This window comes from Rattus norvegicus, chromosome X (assembly GCF_036323735.1).
Source record: "Rattus norvegicus strain BN/NHsdMcwi chromosome X, GRCr8, whole genome shotgun sequence".
Lineage (NCBI taxonomy): Eukaryota > Metazoa > Chordata > Mammalia > Rodentia > Muridae > Rattus > Rattus norvegicus.
The window spans coordinates 155,361,953-155,381,097 of NC_086039.1; the positions used below are offsets into that span (position 1 = coordinate 155,361,953).

Here is a 19,145-nt window from a genome sequence, read left to right on the forward strand (position 1 = left end):
TCTATGATCAAGGATCCACAAATGGGATCTCATAAAGCTGCAAAACCTCTGTATGGCAAAGGACACTGTCATTAGGACAAAACAGCAACCAACAGATTGGGAAAAGATCTTTACCAATCCTAGAACTGATAGAGGGTTAAATCCAAAATATACAAAGAACTCATGAAGTTAGACTCCAGAGAGTCAAATACTCCTATGGAAAAAAATGGGGTTCAGAGCTAAACAAAGAATTCACAGCTGAGGAGTGTTGAATGGCTGAGAAGCACCTAAAGAAATGTTCAACATCCTTAGTCATCAAGGAAATGCAAATCAAAACAACCCTGAGATTCCACCTCACACCAGTCAGAATGGCTTAAATCAAAACTCAGGCAACAGCAGATGCTGGCGAGGATGTGGAGAAAGAAGAACACTCCACTGTTAGTGGATCACAAATTGGTACAACCTCTCTGGAAATCAGTCTGGAGGTTCTTCAGAAAATTTGAAAATGCACTACCTGAGGACCCAGCTATACCTCTCCTGGGTGTATACCCAACAGATGCTCCAACATACAACAAAGACACATGCTCCACTCTGTTCATAGCAGCCTTATTTATAATAGCCAGAAGCTGGAAAGAACCCAGATGCCCTTCAACAGAGGAATGGATACAGAAAATGTGGTACATCTACACAATGGAATACTACTCAGCTATCAAAAACAATGACTTTATGAAATTCATAGGCATATGGATGGAACTAGAAAATATCATCCTGGGTGAGGTAACCCAATCACAGAAAAACACACATGGTATGCACTCATTGATAAGTGGATATTACCCCAAATGCTAGAATTACCCAAGATGCCATGCACGGACCACATGAAACTCAAGAAGGATGACCAAAATGTGGGTGCTTCACTCCTTCTTTAAAAGGGGAACAAAGGGGAACAAAAATATCCTTAAGAGGAGATAGGGAGGCAAAGTTTAGAGCAGAGACTGAAGAGATATATATCTCCACCAAAACTAGATAAGATGGATGAAGCTAAGAAGTGCATGCTGACAAGAACCGGATGTAGATCTCTCCTGAGAGATAGAAAGAGCTGAAGGAGCTTGAGACCCCATATGAACAACAATGCCAACCAACCAGAGCTTCCAGGGACTAAGCCACTACCCAAAAACTATACATGGACTGACCCTGGGCTCCAACTGCATAGATAGCAGTGAATAACCTTGTTGGGGCACCAGTGGAAGGGGAAGCCCTTGGTCCTGCCAAGGTTGGACCCCCAGTGTAGGGGATTGTTGGAGGGATGGTAATGGGGGTTGGATGGGGAGGGGAATACCCATATAGTGTTGGAGGGGGAGGGGTTAGGGGGCTGATGGACAGGAAACCCGGAAATGGAATAACATTTGAAATGTAAATAAGAAATACCTAATTTAATAAAAATGGAAGAAAAATTATATATATATACATATACTGTGATATATATATATATCACAATAGTACTTGGCTTTACTCTAGGTCCTTGTGCTACATAGTCTTGTGTTCTTCAACACTCAAATAAGTCGGCTCTATCTTGTGGAATGGACCTTAAATCAAATCAGACATTAGTTGGTCACTCCCACAAGCTTTGTGCCACCATTGCCCTATTGTATTTGCAGGTAGGACAGCACTGTAGATAGATTGATGTTTATTTTTTCCTTTATTAGTATTCACAGAAACTTCCTGTAGCAAAGATGCTAATACACAGGGGTAAAAGCACTATGTAAGTACCAGCTGGATTTCTCCAGGTTCAATAAATTTAGGCGTTATCTTAAGTGATGGAGCCTTGCTGTAAGTTTTGGAGAGCAACCTTTACTCTTTGCAAAAGTCTGGGTTGTTGAGGGATTCCCATTGGAACCCTTTGGCCAGCATCTTAATTAGACGTAACCCAACCCCAATCCTGGGAGCTTCATTTGGGGCTTTGTCTCCTTCATTATTTCTTGATTTCATTTAGGTCATCTTCGTATATGTATATAGTTTAGAAAGCTTCTACTCTATTATCATTTAGGTCATCTTCATATATGTGTATAGTTTAGAAAGCTTCTACTCTGTTATCATTTAGGTCATCTTCATATATGTGTATAGTTTAGAAAGCTTCTACTCTGTTATCATTTAGGTCATCTTCATATATGTATATAGTTTAGAAAGCTTCTACTCTATTAGGTTTAATACTACCTCTAAATGGCCCTTAATTTTATCTCTTTCCCCACAATCCCTCTCTCACCCCTGTCTTCTTGATCCTCCTGTTCAAGCATACCCTAATTCATCCAGAACCATCTATCCTACTTCTCTTTCCTAAGTAGATCTATGTGTCTCCCCAGTCCCTCACTCTGTAGCTACCCTCTGTGGTTCTATGGATTGTAGCTTGTTTGTCATTGACTTAAGACCTGATATATACCTACAAGCAAATACGTATCGTATCTGTCCTTCTGGGACTGAGTTACCTCAGTCTGAATAATTTTCCTCTAGTCCCATCCAAATTTCATGATTTCATTTATTGTAATAGGTGAGTGATACTCAATTGTATAAATGTACCCAATTTTCTTTATCCATTCATTTATTGATGGACAGGTTCAATAAATGTAGGTGTTGTCTTAAGCGATGGAGCCTTGCTGTGAGTTTTTGGAGAGCTACCTCTACTCTTTGCAACAGCCTGATTGCTTCCAATTTCTGACTACTATGCATACAGCCATTTTTTCTAGTCCCATTCATTTACCTTCAAATTTCATGTTTTCATTTATCTTAATGGGTAACATTCCATTGTGTAAATGTACATTTACTGTATCCATTTATTTGCTGTTGGACACTTAAGTTGCTTCCAATATCTGGCTATTGTACATACAACAGCAACGAACATGGTTGTACAAGTATTTCAGTAGTAGTATGAAGCAGGATTTGGGTTATGGTCCCCCTCCAAGGGTGGTAGCAGGATCTTTAAGTAGATCAATTCCCATCGTCCTTAGGAACCACTACACTGATTTCCATAGAGGCTGGACAAGTCTGCCATGGATGAGTGTTCTGCTTACTCCAAATTCTCCCAAGCATGAACTGTCACTTGTTTTATTGATATTAGGCATTTTGGTGGCTATAAGATAAAATTTCAATGTAATTTTGACTTGCATTTCCCTGCTAACTAAAGATGTCAAACCCTCCTGCTGTGTTCTGCTCAGAAAGTCTTTTTGTTGTTGTTGTTTTTGTGTGAATACCATGCTGTTTATATTACTATAGTGCCATAGTGAAACTTGAAATCAGGACTGCTTGATAGCTACCTCAGTTCTTTTATTATTCAGGAGTGTCAGCTTGTTTTAGCTATACCGAGTTTTTCTGCTTCCATATAAAGCTGATATTTTTCATTTCAAGATCTGTAAAAAATTGCGTTTGGACATTAATGTAGATTGTATCAAATCTGTAGATTGCTTTTGGTGGGATAGCTGTTTCTATCATATTAATGCATATTAATCCTTGTGCATGGGTGTCTTTCCATCTACTGAAATCCTCTTCAGTTTCTGTCTTCAAGTAGAATATTATCTTAATCTAGCTCCATTATCAGTGTCTTTCCTCAAATCTCAAATACAGAAAAGCTTGAAAGAAAGCATATAATTTAATTCCCCCAGTGATTTTATATATGAGTTAAACAAAAAGGAAGAAACTTCTCCAAAATTACGCAACATATCAGATTCCTGACTCAGTGCTGCACTCAGTGCATGACTGGAAATCACCTATCATCTAAACATGACAATACATCAGGCAGGGCCTTACTATCAATTCGCCCACTTAGAACTTACATTTGTCTATGGGAAGAAAAAAATGGATAAAATAGTGAGTTAGTTATATTGTATACTAAAAGGTGCTATGCCCTAAGGAAAAATACAGAGCCTTACATACTAATTACAGGACATGAATTCATTTGAGAGAGAGGAGCACTGAGTAGGTCACATCTGAGTAAGAAACAGGGGAGATGAGCAGTGAAAGCAGGAAGAGCAGCAGATGCAGATGCTCTTGAGTAGGACTATATCTGTTTTCCTCCAGGAAGAACAAGAAGGGTTCTATACACATATTAGAGAAATTAAGATAAAAGAATATAGAATATAAGTTCTGAGAGGAAAGTGCGAAGCTGGATCATATATTGCCTTCAAAGATATTTGCTTTTTTTACCAGCTGAAATATGGAGACATTGGAAGAGGTTCAGTGTAAATGTGACTTAATTTCACTAATGGTTTAGGATCACACTGGTAGCTGTGCAAAGAATAAATTAAACTAAGACAAGGGCAAAAGCAAGGGGATGAAATTTTCAATACCCATCATAATTTAAAACTCTCAAAATCTGGGAATAAAAAGGCAATTTTCTCGAGTGATAAATGGACTAAATTGCTCAGCCTGAAGATCTGACAAAGCTTTCTGCTCATTTTGTTCAGTTTTTATTAAAGATTTTGGCAATTCCAAGAAGGGAAGAACTGTGGGTGTAGAGTTTCTACTGGTGATGGTTTTCAACTGTAAATATATCAAAGTACTACTTATGTACCTTACGAAAATGAATTGCCTGGCATTTAAATTTTATTTTAATAAATATATCTAAAAATTAGGCAATGTAAATAACCAAAGATAAAACCTGGAAAATAAAAAATGAAAACTCACTTTATTTGAAGTGGCATGCTCATACATTCTATATGTCACTAAGATGCCACTCTTACCAATCTGCTTTACGAATTCATAGTGAACAGCAAAACAGTGAAATGATAAATGCTGGTGAGAAGATAGACAGGATGTGGAATTCTGATCCCCCATTGGAAGCACGAAGTTAGTACAACTATTATCATACACAGCATGGAGGGTCTTCAAAAAGTAAAAATGTAATTACCATATGGGTCACCTATATCAGTTCTGAACATTTAGCTTTAAAAAATAAAAGCAACATAACTCAGTATCAGAAGAACAGATATGAGTTTTATTTGTCAATTTACAAAAGCATACCGTGAGATTAAAAGCCACTTCTGCTGGCTGGAATGCATGGAGTATGCTGTGCTCTCTAGCATATTTACAGATGCCAGTTAAAGTTCTAGGACTGAATTTTATTAGGAAGGAGAAATTGCAAATTCAGAAGAATCCAAATTTAAAGAGGAAGATTCATCCCCACTGGCTTAAGGTATTTCTACAACCTCGAACTATGAGTGATGCTAAATACTTCATCCATTTCCCACAGCCCAAGGAAGCTTACACACCAGACAAAAGACATATGTCTCAAAATCTCAAAGTAAAGCCCTCAAGGTGAAAAGGAAAAGATATTTAGGGAGGAAGGAAGATACAGAATGTGAGTTTGGGGCATTTATATTCGTATCACTGAGATAAGAGTCCTAAGTAACTAATTTCTTTTCTATCTCTTGGAATTAAGATGAGTTGGTATGCCATCGTTTTTTGGAAACATAGTTTCAAAACGAATATACGTATGAGGAATTATACTTACTATGATATTTGCTGGATATTCCTTTTTACTGTATTATTCATGCAAAGAGTAAGTATTTTCTTTGTATCTATCATACTGTGTTTTGCTTCTTAATAGGATTTAAGGGTAGATGCATACATTTGTCTCTTGAACTAGATTGAATACCGTGTGTAAACCATTTGATCTTAGATTAGAATATACCCAAAAGCACTAACACAGGGAGAATATAACCAAGCCCCAAACTATAGAATCGAGGTTCAGAGCTCACTAGAGTCTCTTCTTGTCCTCTTGAAATTCACATGTTGGAACTTACTCACAACATGATAGTGTTTGTTGGTGGGACCTTTCAGAGGTGATTAGGTTTCAGAGGCTCTCCCTCTCATAAATTGAATAAGAGCCATTATAAATTAGGCCACAAGGAACTTTGTTGGCAACTGTGAGTAAGAACATAGCAAGAAGGCATTATCTTTGAAGTGGATGACTTAGGGCAGACAACAAATTTGTTGGAGCCCTGATCTTGGACTTGTAATTCTCCAGTACACTGAACAATAAATTTGGCTGCCTATAAATTACCTGCAGCAACATTTTTGTTCTAGCTGAGCCAATTAAGATTGTGCTCATTTGCCCTTGTCATAAGTGCAGGGATCCTCTAGAAGATGAGATACTGGTCCTCTTGACTTGATAACTTTGGCCTTGCTAAGCCACTGCCCTTGTCAGTGCCTTTCTTACACTGCACACAGTAGTGTTCATTATGCAGAATGTCGTCCAGGCTTACTTAATTTACATGCTTTTATTTAAGCTATAGAATTAATATAGATGCAAATGAATCAACTAGATTATAGTTGCTATGGGAACAACAGTTAAATGATTCCTAGAATTTTGCTAAATGGAAACACAAACTAAGCAAAACCCTAGAGAAAACACCACTGTAAAAATGCATGGAACTAGAAAATATCATCCTGAGTGAGGTAACTCAGGCCCAAAAGGATATGCAAGGTACATACTCACTAATAAGTGGATATTAGCCAAAGGAAAAAGTACAGAATATCCAAGATACAGTCCACAGAACTCAAAAAGGTCAAGAAGGGAGGGAGAGGGAAAGGGGATTGGGGGGGAGAGGGGAACATGAATTCACTGGGAAAAGAACTTGAAGCCCTGAGGGCCAGCAGAAAGAATAGAAACAGGCAACCTCAGAAGGAAGGAGGTTGGGGGGACACTCCAGAATGCACCAGAGATCTGGGAGGTGAGAGACTCTAGGTACTCAAAGGGAGGGGGACCTTAGATGAAATGCCCAACAGTGGGGAAAGGGAACTTGTAGAGCCCACCTCCAGCAGGACATGGTTGTCATCCAACAGTCTAAGATTCTGACCTGTAATTGTTCCTGTCTGAAAAAACTGAGGGATGGAAATGCAGAGGAGCCCGAGGAAAAGAAGGTCCAGCGACAGCCCAAAATGGGATCCAGCTCAAGGGGAGGCCCCAAGGCCTGACACCATTACTAAGGCTATGGGGCATTCACAGAAAGGGTCCTATCATAACTGCCCTCTGAAAGACCCAACAAGCAGCTGAAAGAGTCAGATGCAGATATTTGCACCAAACCAATGAACAGAAGCTGCTGACCCCTGTGATTGAATTAGGGAAAAACTGGAAGAAGCTGAGGAGGAGGGCGACCCTGTAAGAGAACCAGCAGTCTCAATTAACCTGGACCCCTGAGATCTCTCAGATACTGAATCACCAACCAGGCAGCATACACCAGCTGAGATGAGGCCCCCAACACATACAGCAGAGGACTCCCAGGTCTGTGTTCAGTCAGAGAAGATGCACCTAACCCTCAAGATCCTGGAAACCCCAGGGAGTTTAGAGGTCTGGTGGGGTGGGGGTTGAGGAGTGGGTGTGTGGGGACATCCTCATGGAGACAGGGTGCATGGAGGATGTATGAGATGTGGAACATTTGGAGGGTGGACTGGGAGGGGAATAAAATCTGGAGTGTAAAAAAATTAAATAAAAAGAAGGAAAAAGAATGCCTGGGGTGACTTAAGTTCCAAAGACTAAAGAATAGTCAATATATGTGTATGCCCTAATTGTTTGACCAGGAGACAGACCTGCTCAAAGTAAACATAGGAGGTCCCAGTTTAAACTTCACAGGTTAAGAGTGTCTTTGGAGTTCAGTGTGCCCCACTGTAGACAATCTGTCAATTACACCTTTTGTAAGTGGATCAATGTGCTCTATACTCAGAGAAATGTTATTTCTAAGATCAAAAAGATGGGCAACACAATCTAGAAAGCAGTTGGGTTGCCAGGCAGACTATTTCTGCAAGCATGGACTTAAGGGCAGGATCTGGGATTTATAGTGCAAAAGAAAGGATAGTAAATCACTAATAGCCATTATCAGTACTGGATGAGTCATTTGAAATATGCCCTCCCATACACCCAAACCAAGCTGTGCATTAGTCACCAGAATCCCAGTTGTCTGCAGACTAACCATTAAATCCTCAAGCTAGAGACAGGAGACTCGGTGCATGGGCAGAAAGGCCATCCACCTTATCACTGATTGTAGCATTCAGAGGGAATGTACTTCGAGTTCAACAACGACCTCAGAGGTGTAATTCTATCCTCATTTTCTGATGTTCTTTCTTTCCCCCATTCTCCATCCTCTGCAAATACTTGAGATTTCACAGAAGGATGTGTCCATCTTTTCTCCATGCCTCAATGTCCATTCTTTCTATGTACAACCTTCAAATCTCCTTCAAATCTTTGCTTGAATACTGCCTATTCCATGACACTTTGCTAATGTCATACAGACACCATGATTTCCTCCAGCTCCAAGAGATCACAGAGTACTTTGTACAAATATTATAATCCATGACATTTAGGTTTCTAAATATCTGCATATGTAGCTCTGACAGAAGAATTTCTGTCTTGTTTGTTTGTTCGTTTGTTTTTATGGTAGCATACCTAGGATACTGGTTGACACGGCAAATCATTGCTTTATCATGTGCGGTGTGTGTCATTGCACTCAGCACACAGACTCATTTGTGACTGATTTCTGCTCTTTATTCATTCTTTCCTCATCTAATTTCTAGATCTCCAAATAAGCCATTCCATCTCTTCCATGTTCTTGCCGCTGTTCATTAGAGAGAGACTCGCTAAATGTTCAAAGAATAAGGAACTGTAGGTAGAGTCCCCTAGAGCAAAAGCCACTGTAAAAAAGGGCTGTGTGAAAGAAAACTATCAATGCTTCGTTGCCTTGATTACACTAAATTCCATACTATTTAAAATGCTGTCCAATTGCTTCCCCGGCTTCCTGGTCATTTCAGAAGCATTCTCTATAATGAAAATTCAAGTGCAGGTTATTTTTTACATCTAAAGTAGGAAGAAAAGAGCATTGCTATTAAAGTTTAGGGGAGAGAGTTCCTGGCATCATGCAGTTTTTAACATTCAAACAATCTACCTTTAACATATCCCAAGCACATTAGCAAAACTGACCAAATCATACAATCAAAGCCTGAAAGAAGGAATCATCATCTCAGCATGATAGATATCATCTCTCAGTTGGTTCAAAACACCACTTTCCTCTTGATGACTCAACATGGAGACAGCAGTGACTATTTCCTTTGTTTTTCAGCTAAATATAGGAAACTATTACTGCATAGCACATCACATAAAAAACACCGTGTACAATGTATTCCATTTTATAAATCCCCACTGAGTGAAAGCTCTCCTGGTTTCCAGACCTGCACTTCCCATTGCAGCTCATCATGTCTTGCTCATATTCATTGCTTAAAAGTGGTCCCCAAGCATCACTGTATTTCAAGAAGTGGTGGACAGTAGTGTGAGAAAAAGTCTGCTTTAATTTTGAACTGTTTCTCAGTATCAGCTCTTCTTGCAGTGTTCTAACTCTAGACTAATGAAATTCTTATTTAGTGTAAGTTTGAGGATATCAACAACAAAATAAACCCTCCAGAGAAAATGGCCACAGTTCTAAAACCTTGTCGTATTTACTATTGCCAATGGCTTTAATGCCCACTTATTGCTGTGTTCCATGTCATTTTACAGAGAATAGCCTAGAAACTACCTTAATGCACAATTAATTTCCTTAATCACCATCTTAAAGCTTCACTATGCCACTTTACTATGTGCAGTAATAAATGCAGATTATTGCTATGAAAATTAAGGGAGGCACATATATACATACATTCATATGTATGTATGTACGTATATATGTATGTATGTATGTATGTATGTATGTATGTATGTATGTATGTATGTATATCACCTAGCACAGTGCCTGGCAAATTCTCAAGAAGTACAAAATTGCTAGCCTTCACCTCTCATCAGTTAAATACTGATTTTTTCTTTAATATTTAGAGATAGTTTTTAATATAATTATTAATAGAACTTTAATCTATTAAGTGTCCAAGAAAAATATACTATAGACATTCTGAATGTTTCTTTAAAATTTTGTACTTGGCTTCTGAGTTCTCTAGAAAAATCTCCTTCATTCTTGTTTCCTTTACTACCCTGAATTTCCACTACATTTGTCCAAGGACTTGTCAATCCCTGGACTACGAATGTCCCACTAACTTGTATCCTCATTGCCAAGTGACACTTTAAGAATATAACCAGATGTTTCAGTTTTCAAACAAATCTAGAATTTTTTTGCACCCATCAGTATTTATTTTCCCAGCTTGGCTCACTAGTAAGGCATATACAGACAATCCCTTCCATCAAAGGAGGCTAGTAAAGAAGCAGAAGGCTTCAAAAGAGGGAAATGAGTGTGCTCTCATAGCCTAACCCAGAGTCACCTCCCAATTACCAATCTCTGTTCTTTCTCTGACTCACTTCATACAGAAAAGTCAGTACTGTTAAAAATTATGTGTTTAATATGGTAGGGCCATGAGATGAGTGGACCTTGGGTCTCTGAACACATCACTTGTAAACAAACCTCCTGTCAATGAAGAATATCTGCTTTGAACTTGAAAAAACAAAATGAATATATTTCTATCCCATTGATTACACTTGAACTTTCAAACATTTCTGGGTTCAGATGTTTGTATTAGCACAAAGAATCTCACCATGTCCCTCACATTTGTTTCCTTTTATTTTTGTTTATTATGTTAAGTGCATATATGTTTGTGAACCACATGCATGCCTAGTGTGCAAGGCTAGAACTGGGTATCAAAATCCCATAGGACTGGGGTTACAAATGGTTGTTAGCAGTGTGTGGGTGTTGGGAATCAAATTCAGGTCTTCTGAAAGTGCAGCCAGTACTGCTTCTTCCCGACTATTGTTATCTAGAAGCAACCAACAGGAATGTTGGTATTTGGATCATTATTACATCTTTTAATATTTATAGTTTTTGGCTATAGAAACCTCCCATGAACCACCTTGAACCATACATGCCTCTGACCAGGCATTAAGCACTGTGAGTGCCACTCCTAAAACATACTACCCTGAAATTCTATTTGCTGGAATCCAACTAGTTGAAGACATACAGACTTGTATATATCAACTAATGGCAACATCTTAGGAAACACATTTGTTCTTTAAGTTACATCTTCTATATCAGTTCAATAAGCAACTGTGTATATGTTCCTTCACTTCCATCTGCCTTGTTCATGCTCTCAGAGTGGTGAATCTAAAGGGTAAATTTGTTTGGTGTATCTAAAGGATGAATCTGTTTTATTTCTTCCTCTTCAGTCCATTTTTTCCATAAATTACCACCATTGTTCTGTCAACATATCTAGTTCGTGCCTTTCCCCAAGCCAGGACAATTCCATAACTGTTCTCTGATCTTTAGTGTATTACTACTACCTCAACCCCTAATATCACAGTCCTATATACCTTGCTATATTCTTTCTCTACTATTTTCCCATGTCTCTTAATATAATTTACTTTTATACATAACTTAGAACAAAGTTTAAAAGTGATTTCTCACAGTGACACATACCTTTCATCCTAGCACTGGAAAGAGAGAGGCCAGTTTATCACTGTGAGTTCAAAGTCAGCTTAATCTACATAGCCAGTTCTAGACCTCCCAGGGTTATACAGTGACATCATATCTCAAGAGAAAAGAAAATTTCTTGTGGGATTTACTGTCAATGACCCAGTAGGCTAATTTTGTTGTCCCTGCTACAGTTTTTCTGTGATGGCTAGTTTTATGTCACCTTAGCACAAACTAGAATCTTTGAAGAAGAAGGAATCTCAACTGAGAAAATGCTCCTACCAGAATGGCCTGTGGCCAAGCTTCTGGTATATTTTCTTAATTAGTAATTGATGTCAGAGGATCCAGCTAATTGTGGCTGGTGTCACCATGGACAGGTGGCCTTGGCTTGTATTAGAAATCAGTAAGCCCTGAGGGTCAACAGAAAGAATAGAAACAGGCAACCTCGGGAAGTAGGAGGTGGGAGGGAGCCTCCAGTATGTACCAGAGACCTGGAAGGTGAGAGACTCTCAGGACTCAAAGAGAGGGACCATAGATGAACCAACAGTGGGGAGAGGGAACTCATAGAGACCACCTCCAGCAGAAAAACAGGGCATCAAGTGAAAGATGGGGTTACCATCCTAAAGTCAAAGTTCCATAATTCTTCCTGTCTGAAGTAACTGCAGGGACAAAAATGGAGAAGAGAATGAGAGAAAGGAGGTGCAGTAATAGGCCCAAGTTGGGATCCAGCTCAGGGGAGGCCTAGGGCTCTGAGACTGTTATGATTTTGTGGTGTGTTTGCAGACAGGAGCCTAGCATGGTTGCCCTCTGAGAAGCCCAACAAGCAGCTCAAAGAGTCAGATGCAAATATTTATATTGAACCAATGGTCAAGCTGGGGACCCCTGGGGTTTAATAGGAGGAAAGCTGGAAGAAGCTGAGGAGGAGGGTGGACCAATAGGAAGACCAGCAGTCTCAACTAACCTGGACTCCAGAGATCTCTCAGACACTGAGTCATCAACCAGGCAGCATACACCAGCTGGTCTGACACCCCCAGTACATATACAGCAGAGGACTGCCTGGTCTGGCTTAAGTCAGAGAAGAAGCACCTAACCCTCAAGAGACATGAGATCCCAGGGAGGGGGAAGGTCTGGTTAAGTAGGGTGCAGGGTGGGGACATTCTCTTGGAGACAGGGGGGAGGAGGTATGGTGAGGAGTGGTGGGGGCAGACTGGGAGGGGGATAAAGTCTGGACTGTAAAAAAGGATTAAAGAAAAGAGAGGGAGAGGGAGAGGGAGAGGGAGAGGGAGAGGGAGAGGGAGAGGGAGAGGGAGAGGGAGAGGGAGAGGGAGAGGGAGAGGGAGAGGGAGAGGGAGAGGGAGAGGGAGAGGGAGAGGGAGAGGGAGAGGGAGAGAGGGTGTTGCCCAAGTCTTGGAGAGCAAATCAGTAATCAGCATTCTTCCATGGCCTCTGCATCACATTTTTTCTTTTCTATTTGCTTTCTGATGTTGGGGTGTTATTCTGTTTTCTTCTTATGCTATGATTCTACATTTATACATCTCCCTATGAAGGGATTTTTGTCTTATTTTACATACCTCCTTAACTACAATACTATGAAGTCTTTAAGAACTAAGTGATGTCTTACTTGTCTGTGTAGCTTCATACATATCCCAGAGTCTTACACATACTAAGTTATTATACATGTGTTATTAGGCAGGAGATTCAGTGGAATAAAATATAGTTAAATTTTATTAGGAGTTTCCATCCTATTAAGAAATTTAAGAGGGTTCTTACTATATTACTGAGAGCAAGTATAATGAACATTGCATATTTGTCTTTCTTTCATTAGTAAGTACTATATTATTAGTAAAGAAAGGGTTCAATATATACATATACATTCACATACACACACTCCACACACACACACACACACACACACACACACACACATTCTAACTTGGGCAGTTTAGAATGGTTCCTAAACATGGATATCATATTAGTATGTGTGCTGCTGAGGTAAGCAGTAATACGACTTAGCCTACATTTCATGATCATCCTGCAGCAAGATGAGGGAAAGCAAAACCTAACTGTCCCAGTTACATACGCATGAAAGATCTAGTTCAATTTTTCTGAGCATCTGTCCTTCCTTCACAGTGTTCTAATGGAATCCAGAATAAAATTCATGAACATCACAACAATAATAACAGTGCTACAGAATGAGTCCTTCTGAAAAATTCTAATGGTCTGCAGGCCTTATCCAATTTCTACTTTCTATGTTGCTGCAAGGCAGGCAGCAGCCAGGGTTATTAAATGAAGAACTGAAAAAAAGGTAACAGCTTGTGACTCGTGAAGGTCACTAGATGAATCACTTGTGGAGCCATAAAAAAAGTCAAGATTTTACCTCAGAGTTTTGTACCTCATTTCTCTTTCCGCCCACCTTCTGGGATCTAAGGTGTACTCTCTGCTGTGCTAGGAAAATAATGGTTTCATCAACCTTCTGTACTTCTGTTCTTTCTCTATACTATACTTCAGAATAAGCATAAAGACATTGTACCTATACACACAAAGCCTCGTTTGCTTGTCTGTTTCATTCGACCCTTCTTTCTGGTGACTAATAATTTACTGCACTTCATCTTTGGTCCTCCTCAAGAAGAACCTTCATGTTTTCTCCTCATAGCTCAGTACTTACAGCCTCACTTGCATTCTCTGCCTCCCTCTTCTCCAAAACTCAAAAATATATTATGGAAGATTTCTTTTTATTTGTGTATATGTGAGAGTGGAGGGGTGTGCATTTGAGTGAAGCACTGGTAGAGGCCAGAAGATGGTGGCAGATCTTCTGGAACTATAAGTTCCTGGATACAGAACCCTAATCCTCTCCAACAGCACTAATCACTCCTAACTACTTGCTCAGATTGTCCTTTGCTATCATAACCCATTCTCTATTCTACTTTTCTCAGTTTCATTCCTTCCTATCATTTTTTGTTCCTTTTATATTATCTTACTGTTCACATTTTTAACAACGAACATACCTAGTTTATCATTCTATTGGCTTCATTATATCATTGTGTCTTCTACTCCCATGTAATGTACTCCATCCTTTCTGGAAAGGTGAGAAATACAATGGACTTCCAACATCTTTTCTTCCATCCACTTTAATACAATTGTGACTCCCTTCTCTTCCTAGTCTGATGTTCTATTATACCAAATTCTTCTTTTATATCACATGCATTCAATGCCTGTCCTATTCTCTCTGCCTCCTTTTAAGCATACATATTTTCAAATATAGTGAGAAAAAAATAACTGAATAGTTTTGATGCCAAACCTTTTCTCTGTCACAAAAAAATGTTATTTCTGCACTACCTTCAGAGTTTATCTATCTGCTCTTTTTTGCTCTCTGACAATATGTGCTAGATTATCCAGTTACAGCAGATAGAACCTGACCTTTAACTACTGCAAAGACATTATATAGTCCCTGTTTTCTTTCCTCCATTTTTCTCAGTTTCTTCGTCTCTAAGTTAGAAATAATAATCCCTTGGCCTTACGGTAGTTATGAAGATTATAAAAGTTCAGTGGGTAGAATAATGTCAAGCAGCACTGCATTCCTGTGATACAGATGCTGGTGATTGTAAAGAGCCCTTGCTACTGCAGTGTTCTACTGTTGATTCTTGTCTTTTTTAAATTATCAAACCTTTTACCATATTGATCAGTAATTACAGTGCCTATAAACAATTCCATCCTCATTTCATGGATTATTGCTGCCAATATTTGGCTTAGTTCATTTTTTGAAGAATACTTGGTCCATACACAGAGGTGTGCTTTACCACTCAACCAGGCACTCTCCAATCTCTAAAAGATAGCAATCAAGTTTATTTAACCAAAGGCCATGTTTGTTAACTTTGATACTCAAACATATATCCTCAAGCCATATGTAAATTCTGAATAAAGTTATGGCAAGATCATATATAATTCCATCTAACAATATACATTTCTCTTTCATCCAAACTACATAAATTCTTTCCCTTGTGTTTGAACACTGAGGAAAGGACCAAATTCTTTACTGATACTCAAAACAAACTCTTAACTCTGACCTCATTTAAGATGAAAAAAAAGTCTTCCAATGTAAAATGACACATATTAAACATTTCTATTTCAAAACAGGAGGAATAGAAACATGGATAGGAGATATCTGGTGTATGAAAAGACTAAAACTCAATAGGGAGTAAATTAAATTCTCTACCTTTGTGTTTAGAATCCCAGGACCAGAAAGGACTTAGACAGCCATGATTCTTAGGATTTTTCCAGTTACAGCCTATACGGTTACTTTGGTCTGGCTCTAGTCATTTCCAGCAGCTTTCCTCAGCAGACATTGCATTTTCCTGGCATGTCTAAATTTCTGTATTTTCAGCTTTACTCTCACAGATACACATAACTCTCTCTCAGGGTTACTCCCAGGGAATTTGATCTTGCTATTTATCTCCAAGCCTCCTTGTCTTTCCTTTGAAATCTTAGATGAAGCCTGCATAATCCCATGACTTTTGCATTCTTCATGCCCACAAAGTAGCATCAAATATAAACTATAAATGTCTGTTGCCAGCTTCTATGGTAGAAGAATCCACCTGGACTATGGCAGTAGCGGTTTATAATTCTGGATGAATCTGTAATTGAAGGTTTACACCTGTTAGGTACAGGTCATCTCAATAACTCAAAATTTATAATCATTAATATGGGCAGAAGAGTCAGGAAATATAAACTGATAACAATGAAGCTATCCAAAAGTAATAAAAGTAAGAACAAAAACCAGGAAACTTTCTTTGTTAGAGCAAAGAATATTATATTGCACATGCTTCCAAAATAATCTTCTTTGACGTCAAAATGCCATGACATTTTTCTTAGTCACTGTTCTATTGCTATGAAGAGATGGTATGACCATGGCAACTGTTGTGAAAGAAAGCATTTAATATGATAAACCAAAGAAATTTTCAGTGTATATCCTAAAATCCACAACTTGCAATTTAAGTCCTAGCTCCACTATACTCTGTGTAGGGGTTATCACTCTCTTACCTCATTGTATAGAGGAGGGTCCCATTGTCTACCAGTCTGAGCAGCTTGTTGGGTGTGGTCATATTGTGAGCCACTGATTTTTTACCGTTGTGGAAGAAGGTATCTGGAGTCCATATCTTACTAGCCAGAAGATTATTCAGTGGAAGGATCTTCATTGGTCCATCAAATTTCAGTCTTTCATCATGCCATGTCTGTCTAAAAAACACATCAATAGTATATTCCTAGAACAGAGAGAGAGAGAAAGAAAGAGTGAAACAAAGTTTTAGTAGAAAGATGATAAGGATAAACAATACCCTTGGCAAATCTTAACTGAAATGTTTCCTGTGATAGAGGAGTCTATTGGAAGTACTTACTAGTAAGTATGATAAATGATAATGATCGAAAATCATTGCCGTATTAATCAATTAAATATTGTGTGTGTGTGTTTATAACACATTTTACTTTAAAAGTCACCCCATACATATAATACAAGTTGAGCAAAAGACTTTTCTTCTTTTTGCTATGACAACACTAGTTTAAAAAAACAAACAAACTTCTTTGTCTTTATTTATGAATGATCTCATATAAACATTAGAGGTCATTACACTTGTTACCAGAGAAGTAAAACATATATTTAAATACAAATTTCATCTGAGTCCGAGATCCAGCTTTTTGTATGTATTCAGGAGATCCAAACAAGTCCTCATGCATATAAAGTGATCTCTTCACCCAGGAGAGTGAAGAGATCTCTCTCTCTTTCTTTCTTTCTTTCTTTCTTTCTTTTTTAAAAAATTTTTCTCTTGAACATGATCTCCAAATCTAGAATTCTCCTGGCATATGCAACATTACTGGCCAAGTTGGCAGGAAATCTAGAATACTGGGTGTGATACTCCTGAAAGCAACAGTGCCACAAATGGGATGGGCCCCCAATGAGTGTAACATCTACCTCTAATCCTGGAAGAAAATTGGACTACCCCACTACCCCATAAAAGTGTTCTGTAAAAAGGGGTTTAGAAAAATAGGGTAGGCCTCCACTAACTCAAACAAATACGCTAGGTGGTGTTTGTGAGTTTGCTGCTGTTTAAATGGAAAAAAATTCTCAAGCTATCACAACTCAGCTAGTAAAATTCTAAAATCTTACTGGCTTAATATGTCACAGCAAAAGTACAGATGCGGAGAAAGAGGAACACTCCTCCATTGTTGGTGGGATTGCAGACTGGTACAACCATTCTGGAAATCAGTCTGGAGGTTCCTCAGAAAATTGGACATTGAACTACCTGAGGATCCAGCTATATCTCTCTTGGGCATATACCCAAAAGATGCCCCAACATATAAAAAAGACACATGCTCCACTATGTTCATAGCAGCCTTATTTATAATAGCCAGAAGCTGGAAAGAACCCAGATGCCCTTCAACAGAGGAATGGATACAGAAAATGTGGTACATCTACACAATGGAATATTACTCAGCTATCAAAAACAATGACTTTATGAAATTCGTAGGCAAATGGTTGGAACTGGAAAATATCATCCTGAGTGAGGTAACCCAATCACAGAAAAACACACATGGTATGCACTCATTGATAAGTGGCTATTAGCCCAAATGCTTGAATTACTCTAGATGCCTAGAACAAATGAAACTCAAGACGGATGATCAAAATGTGAATGCTTCACTCCTTCTTTAAAAGGGGAACAAGAATACCCTTGGCAGGGAAGAGAGAGGCAAAGATTAAAACAAACACAGAAGGAACACCCATTCAGAGCCTGCCCCACATGTGGCCCATACATATACAGCCACCCAATTAGACAAGATGGATGAAGCAAAGAAGTGCAGGCCTACAGGAGCCGGATGTAGATCGCTCCTGAGAGACACAGCCAGAACACAGCAAACACAGAGGCGAATGCCAGCAGCAAACCACTGAACTGAGAATAGGACCCCCGTTGAAGGAATCAGAGAAAGAACTGGAAGAGCTTGAAGGGGCTCGAGACCCCATATGTACAACAATGCCAAGCAACCAGAGCTTCCAGGGACTAAGCCACTACCTAAAGACTATACATGGACTGACCCTGGACTCTGACCTCATAGGTAGTAATGAATATCCTAGTAAGAGAAACAGTGGAAGGGGAAGCCCTGGGTCCTGCTAAGACTGAACCCCCAGTGAACTAGATTGTTGGGGGGAGGGCGGCAATGGGGGGAGGATGGGGAGGGGAACACCCATAAGGAAGGGGAAGGGGGAGGGGATGTTTGCCTGGAAACTGGGAAAGGGAATAACACTCGAAATGTATATAAGAAATACTCAAGTTAATTTTTAAAAAAAGATTTTATTATCTCTAAAAAAAAAAAAAAGTACAGGCCAACATGACCTACAACTTCTGGTCAGTTTTTTTTTTAAAGCAAGAGACCCACCGAAGATGAAAACCCCTACATCTAATTACAGACTATAACAAAAACCTTGCTTGGTTTTGGTTAAAAACCAAATTAAAAAAAAATCCCTTCTCCTCTGAGAGCTCAAAGAATCCAGGAAGCGGGGTGGGGGGGGTTGGTAAAAAGATGGAGGATACCAAGAGAACAAGGTTCATGAGAAACCATGCACAGGACTTACACAGTTCTGTACCAGGTCCTCTACATATATATTAAGGCTTCTAATTTAGTGTATTTATGGAATTCTTGGGTGTATAAACAAATGGGTCTCTGATTCTTATGTGTACTCTTAGGGCTTTTTTCTGTCAAAAT

At 39.0% G+C, this 19,145-nt stretch overlaps 1 protein-coding gene across 2 annotated transcripts in view; it reads right to left on the reverse strand.

Annotated features, from left to right (window-relative positions):
* Positions 1–19,145, reverse strand: part of Gabra3 (gamma-aminobutyric acid type A receptor subunit alpha 3) — a 241,892-nt gene that overhangs the window by 59,974 nt on the left and 162,773 nt on the right. For both annotated transcript variants that reach the window (XM_017601916.3, NM_017069.3), the window contains exon 5: positions 16,434–16,654. In XM_017601916.3, the coding sequence (XP_017457405.1) occupies positions 16,434–16,654 (221 nt within the window). The remainder of the gene's footprint in view (positions 1–16,433; positions 16,655–19,145) is intronic.